The following is a 7724-nucleotide window of genomic DNA, read 5'->3' as shown; positions in this document are numbered from 1 at the left end:
CATATATACCTGTTGATTTTATTTTGCTATGTGTAATGGATACCATGCCTCAAATTTAGGATGTATGACCGTTTGTAAGAATATTAGAATATCAACCAAGACAAAAAATGTGACTGTGTGACTGTATGTTAAAAAGGTTCAATTTATTGCCCTTGTGACTATACAAACCAAGTGTTTGTTACAAAATCAGAGAGGTGGGGAAGTTGGGTTCTCCCTCGTGTCTGAGCCTTTCCTATATTCAGGTGTTAGTCGCTTTACAGCCATTAGTTGCGTTGTGTATTACGAAGATATTAGTACCCGTACGGGAAGTTTACTCAAGTGTTCAAATGTCCTTTCGACCCACTATCTATTTGTAACGATAAGAAGATGACCCAAAGATCAGGAGAGTTATTCTACGCAATGAAGAAGACATGGTAATTAATCTATGTTTTGATCTGTTGATCGCTTACCCGAAAGTAGCGCAAGCACAGTCTTATTAAACTTGAGTCGGATGCTGTGGGTTTTTTTCTTGTGCTGGATACTGTAATATCATGGGCATGAATTGTGCTTTGTTGATCGGCTTTTCGAAACTAATTGTAACCAATTCGGCCATCTTGAGTTGATGGATATCGTTGTCTTTAAAGTTGGTCTTTGTATTATTATTATTTTTTTTTACACTATTCTTGTGAGGGTAAAGTGGTGTTTTTCCGGGTCGTCTTTTTAATGCGATTTGTGTGTGTGTATTCACCTCGGATCTGCTGCAGTCTCTGTCGAGACAGCCAGACACCACCCTACGGCAGTGAGCTCAGAGCTCATTATTTGCCGATCTCTGGGTAGGTCTGAGACCACTCACACACCACACACCGGGACAGCAAGGTCACAACTCCTTGACTAACGTCCCGTGCCTACTCACTGCTAGGTGAACAGGGGTTACACGTGAAAGGAGACAAACCCAACTTATCTCCGCCCGGCCGGGGAATCGAACCCCGGTTCTCTGGCTTGTGTGTGTGTGTGTGTGTGTGTGTGTGTGTGTGTGTGTGTGTGTGTGTGTGTGTGTGTGTGTGTGTGTGTGTGTGTGTGTGTGTGTGTGATAGGAGTCTTTTGGAGAGAATAACATGAACACGTGTCGATCAGCTTGTTTACCATATATACTTTTGTCTCTAACTCGGCTTGGCGGTATTGTAAATGACGTTGCTTGACTGCTCCTTGTTACAAATGCAGAAACAATCGTCTGCTGAGATTACATGTCTTATAACCAATGTGTGTAGAATTAAGGGGTGCGTAATTGAAAATACTGAAAGCCGTCTACATAGGAGAATGAGCTCCAGTCATGAATATTCAACCCAATATGACTACAGCCATCTTCTTGTACAATTCGTCCGCTAGGCCTAGAAGTAACGCTCTCCGATCTCAACTACCTCCTCCTCCTCCCTCTTCCCCTCCCACTCCCCCACAGCAGGACGCCCCAGCTCTGAGATGCTCCAATGAAATTGTCACAAGGTTCCCTGGATGCCACTATATAAGCCGATGTCTCCCGTGTAAGATTGTCTATTGTGTATTATGTAACTGTGTAAGACTGTAATCTATTTTTACTATTCAGAAGATGGCTCCATGTACTCAAAAAGCTAATTAAAAATTAAAGACTTGTCTTTGCTCCTGCTCCTGAAGCAGGATCTAGTCAGAAAAATTGAGAACATTAGGAAGAAGATTAACAGGTGTCAGAATGCTGTGTTCAACTCAGTTTATACATACATACATACATACATATACATGTGATTACAGAGTGGAGAAAAGCTGAAGAGGATCACAGATAGTGATCGAAATATACGGATGGCGCAGTGGTTAGTCACTGTTACTTTGATAGTCTGAGCTGAGGTTCGAGCCCTTGGCTTCACTTCGTATCAGTTTCCGTATATGTCTCCGTCGAGCGCATTGTCAGTCTCGTTCGTGATGATATGGAATTAAAAGTAAAAAGTTAATGTGGTTGAAAAAAGATATATATATATATATATATATATATACATATATAAATATATATCTATACATACATATATATATGTTGGATGGGATCGTGGAGAGAGGGCACTTACCACCAGATCGTTAATGTACGGCGAGAGAATGCTACCGATACGAGCGCAGACATTGGCTCCTCCTAGCGCCAGCGTGCGAGTCCTCGTTGGGTACAGTTCAACTGTGAACAGGTAGACCAGTTGGAAAGCAGAAGTGATGGCCACTTTACCCAGCAGAAACAAGCTCATGTTCGTCGCAACGTCCTCTGTGGGTAAGACAATTCCGGGTTATAATAAAGGAAGTAGAAAAGAAAGGAATTGAGTGACTTACTAATTGTTTGGTTTCATATAATCTTGTTTGCAAACAATGTGCCGGATAAACATAATAGGGGTAAAACATTGGGGTAAAACGTTTCATTTTGACATGACCGGATAATGATTGAGGACCGAAGCAATGGGAATTTAATCATGTCCCCATACATGTGTAATTGAAAATAAAAGTAATACTAAGCGTCCTACACAGTATAATGACATTAATGGTAATGTTTTACCAGACTTAATTGCATTGTGTGTGTATTTTCTAATTTGTTATGGGGGCCTAATTTTGTGTTCCATGATTTAGCTGCAACGTTCAGTACAACGACTTCATGTTTAGATTACACCCCTGTGTCTTCTTTTGTGGTAACTGACCAATGCGCATATTTTTCTCACAAATAATATCTTTCGGTTGCCACTTTCCTCCTTGTTCTGGATTTTTTTCTTCTTCATATTCTAGGCTTCTCATCTATTTTCTCAATTTGACTAATTCCAAATACATCATCAAAAGTTTCATTTCACAAAATTTATAAGAGGACTTCACATAAGTCTAAAAGAAGCTTTTGAGTATCATATCTACATTTCACTGGGCCCGTCATTCAACTTGTAAGCAATGTACTAGTAGAGTACTGTAATCCCCTCTGAAGCTGTGCTGAATAGGCAAGAATGTATGGTGTGAAATTATTTAGGTATAATCTCTCTTGGATAGAGATAGTGAAAAGGAGAGAGATGGCTCCATATGATGCTGGTTGTTCTGATTGGGGTTGTGAAAAGAGAGCAATTTCATCAAGTCTCAATTGAGAAATCCCATTATATATTGGAAAAAGGTTGAGAAAATTTCATGAAACGTTAGGTTCTACAAAATCACATTTGAATACTAAAACAATATGAAGAACTGCCTTGCTGTATAGCTGTAGAACATGGACACTGAATGATGACTTGAAGAGTCTCGTCAAAGTGTAGCAAGTGTTTTTGGGGACTCATGGCTTATGCTTTCAAAATTGATGATAATTCATAACTACTAGTGATAATAAAAGTTATACATACATACATACGTACATTAATACACATACATACATACATTTGAGAATTGGAGACGGGACCTAAGGAGCGTTGCTGCTTTTCCTGTATACTACAGTTAGGTAAATACAATTATTGTATTAAATACAATACATGCATATATTCACACATACAAACACGCATAAATACATACATTCACAAATACAAATATGCATATTATATATATATATATATATATATATATATATATATATATACATACATACATCACTTGGACAAGATATAGTAGCACATTTGTAAAATTATAATCACGAAGAACCCACAGTCGGAATAAAAGTTAACTTAGAAGAAAGTATAACTTCTATATTTCGGCTACCAAATATCATAGTCTTGACTGGGACAAGGCCAAACATTTGTTTAAGTCCAACTGCAGCTTTAGAAGAAAAATCGTTGAATCAGCCTTAATCGAAGAATGTCCGAACTTGAACATCTCTAAAGGTCAATGGTCCCCGGACATAATCTCACGGCTAGCTGTAAGCCGTTTGGTTAAAAGTTTTCACCCTCCTGACCCCGCTCCCCCACCAATCTTGATCTCTCTTCCCTTCTGACCTCACACCTCCACCCACACATCCCTTTCCCTCTGACTCCGCCTTGCGCGACGGATTGTCACGTTTTTAGCTCCGTCTGTTCCCCTTCTATTCATATCTCAATTGTATTTATGTCTCTACAAATTCTTGTAACCTGTTCTCTCTTGAAGAGGGCTATATCTATTAGCCGAAATATGGAAGTTATACTTTCTTCTAATTTTCTTTTTATTCCGACAGTGGGTTCTTCGTGATTATATATATATATATACATACATGAAATAAATACAAACATATGCATACATGCATACATACATATGGAATAATTATGCAAATGCTTTAATCCCTATTGTAAGGTAGGTGGCCAAATCAAAGCATAATTTTGACTTTACTATTCGTGAAAAAATATATATAAAAGAGGAAGTCCACAGACCCTTCGTTCCATCCTATTTAGTTGCCTTTCTCAACATGCAGGAGAGTAGGTGGAGGTATTTTTGTCCTCGGCTAGAGTGCTAAGGAATATGCAGTAGCAATCTCCCAACATTTTAAAGTACTTGGCACTATTGAGGACCCTGAATAACTGAGACACCTTCAAACATGAAACCCTGGAAACTGCCGAGGAGAGATTGGAATGCGTCCAAGATCGAGAGGTGGTGTGGCGTCAGGGGTGACAGTGAAGAGTATAGTCAGGCTGTGTTGTCAGCATGGCTGGAGACTACAATGCACATGAGGATGGATAAGGAAAGGTATGTCAGGGGAACCGCTGAGGATGTCTAGGGCCATTTTAATGCAAATGACCTTAGGCCTGCCTAACTGAACACTGAAGAAACTTTGTTCCAAATCTGCGACCAAGAGTTGCACATTCCGAACAGCTGATGACCATGATTGATAAATTTGAACATTTTATTCAGAAACATTTTGGCTGTAGATCAGTGAATTCATAATAGTAAGATTATGAAACAGAAATACGTATCATAATACGGTATAAACACATGGCATGAAATGCTAATCATATTTCATACATTTAGATTTATATCTTAAGAACATGGCACACACTCATCGTATATACACGTTTTATGTCTAAATTATGGCCATATACAATTTCAATACAAATGCATCTCTAATGACCAAATAATGTTTTTCTCTGTTTTAGTCCACATTTCTTATCATTCCACCTCCCATGGCTCCTTTACCTCCCCCCCCCACCCAACAACTCATCTTCATCCCTCCTCCCTACACTCACTCTTCACTCTCTCATTCGAAAAAAGGCGTACCTTGGTTCACGGCAAAAGAGGTGAATATCGAAACTGCGCAGAGAGCGAAGAGCGCGATGAAAGATTTCTTGCGCCCCAACAGGGCCGAGGCCGGCCAGAGGAGTAAGTAGGAGGGGATCTCGAGGGCGCCACCCAGGAACATATAGAGATACTCGTTGGCACTGCGGGGAGAGTAAGGTCAATGTCGGAAAGTGACCGATAGTTAAAACACACACGCGCGCGCACACACATACACATACACACACACACACACACACACACGCACACATAAACACAAACACACACAAAACGCACAAACACACACAAAACACACAAACACACTCACGCGCGCACACACACAATTCACACCGAATCGGGCAGTCATAGGACACAGATATGTGTCTGTGACCTGCCTTCGGTGTGACAAGGCGCTTTGTAACAGCCCGATGTCAGCCTGTTGATCCTGGCCCACTAGACTTAAGGAACATAATCTACATTTAGTGCAGTGACATAATGTGCAGTCCTCCTTTGTACTAATATTGACCCAGTGAATAATACAAATTGAAGCGATGGTGCGGTTATCCACCAACTTCTGTAACCAATAACATGGAGGAAGTTACTTAGTGTTTACGTCAGGGTAATTCGCTTGGATGGGAGGAGAGTTATTTTGTCGCGCTGACCTGACTCCATCTTATCTCACTGCTGACGTTCCCAGTGGATTTAGACATTGTGGGCAAGGTAAAATATTTCGTCTCCACCTCTACCACACTGCATCTGTCATTGCGTGCGTGGTGTAAAACGTATCACCTTCCATGAGCCCCAACGTCAACTGCCTCTTCAACTACATGGAGACTGCCGACGTCTCACGAGTGAGATTTTCATCTGCAAGCAGGTTGTATGCGGGGTTTCAATCACTTCATTATCAGTGAAATAGCATACATACATACATATACCAAGGCTTTTTCCCCCTTACAAGGGAGGTAGCCAAAAAGGAAAAGGCATAAAACTATTCCCACCCATTTCATCCCTGAATACACTCCACACCCCTCTACCCTCCCTCTCATCTTAGCACCTCCTGGATGACAGGTCATCCCTGCACCTTGTCCACTGCCCTGGGTCAGAGGTAGTGTCGCAAGACACAGCACATCCACAGCAAGGCCGCTTCATTAAATCGGCGACCCCCCTCTCCGTCCCCCCATGCATAAAAGAAGACGGGGAGAAATCCCTTCGGGCTGCGTCAAATTTTGCTCACACATACTACCTCACCCCCCATCCCCCCGCCCATTCCACCTCATGCATCACAACATCATCCATATACAACCATTCTCCATTTACTCCTGTCTTCTGTCCTCTCCCGTCCTTCCTCAACAGACATTCCCCTCTTCCCCAAAGCCCCCTTCGCCCCACCCATCCACCTCATCCTGGGACGTCCCCTCATGTTCACTCCCTCCACATCTGCCTTCCATACCTCTTTTACTAGTCTTTCTTCACTCATTCTTTCCATGTGGTGGGGGAAAAGAATACTGCCACCAAGTATTTCCACTTGGATCGTAAGAGGCGAGGAGAAAGGGACGGGGACTGGGACTAGGCATCCTTCTCCTTGTAGCCCCACAGGGGACGTTCCTAAAAACAACCTTTGACCTTATCATCACTGATAAGGTCCCGATCACCCAGTCGCAGCAAACACACTATCGTATGTGGACATCACCTAGCATATTATGTCTCCAAATATGACTAGTTTTGAAATTTACATAAATTGTATATTGTCAATATCTGTATCGCTGTTCATTCAATAAACCGATTACTACCATTACTAATATGATTACCATTATCATTATTACCATTATGATGATTACCATTACCATTATTATTACCGTTATCGTTATCATTATTGTTATTAATACTATCATCACTATCATTAGTATAGTCATCATTACTATCTTTATCATCATTATTATCAATTATCATCTTTATCATTATTATCTTTATCATTATTATTATCTTTATCATTATCATTATTATCTTTATCTTTATTATCTTTATCTTTATCATTATTATCTTTATCTTTATCATTATTATCTTTATTATTATTATCTTTATCATTATCTTTATTATTATCTTTATTATTATCTTTATCTTTATCATTATTATCGTTATCTTTATCATCATTATTATCTTTATCATTATTATTATCTTTATCTTTATCATTATTATCTTTATCTTTATCATTATTATTATCTTTATCTTTATTATTATCTTTATCTTTATTATTATCTTTATCTTTATCATTATTATCGTTATCTTTATCATTATTATCTTTATTATTATCTTTATCTTTATCATCATTATCTTTATCATTATTATTATCTTTATCATTATTATTATCTTGTTCATTTATTATTTTGATCATTATTATTATCTTGATCATTATTATTATCTTGATCATTATTATCTTGATCATTATTATCTTTATCTTGATCATTATTATTATCTTGATCATTATTATTATCTTGATCATTATTATCTTTATCATTATTATTATCTTTATCCTTATCATTATCTTT

General features: G+C 39.0%; 1 protein-coding gene across 1 annotated transcript in view; it reads right to left on the bottom strand.

Annotated features, from left to right (window-relative positions):
• Positions 1-7724, bottom strand: part of LOC143038626 (organic cation transporter protein-like) — a 94211-nt gene that overhangs the window by 5626 nt on the left and 80861 nt on the right. Inside the window, exons 10-11 of the mRNA XM_076208092.1 lie at positions 5182-5342; positions 2070-2254 (exon numbers count right to left, since the gene is read on the bottom strand). Of these exons, the coding sequence (XP_076064207.1) occupies positions 2070-2254; positions 5182-5342 (346 nt within the window). The remainder of the gene's footprint in view (positions 1-2069; positions 2255-5181; positions 5343-7724) is intronic.

Source organism: Oratosquilla oratoria, chromosome 24, assembly GCF_046742065.1.
Source record: "Oratosquilla oratoria isolate Oo_2021 chromosome 24, ASM4674206v1, whole genome shotgun sequence".
Classification (NCBI taxonomy): Eukaryota; Metazoa; Arthropoda; class Malacostraca; order Stomatopoda; family Squillidae; genus Oratosquilla; species Oratosquilla oratoria.
This window is presented reverse-complemented; position numbering and strand designations above follow the sequence as displayed.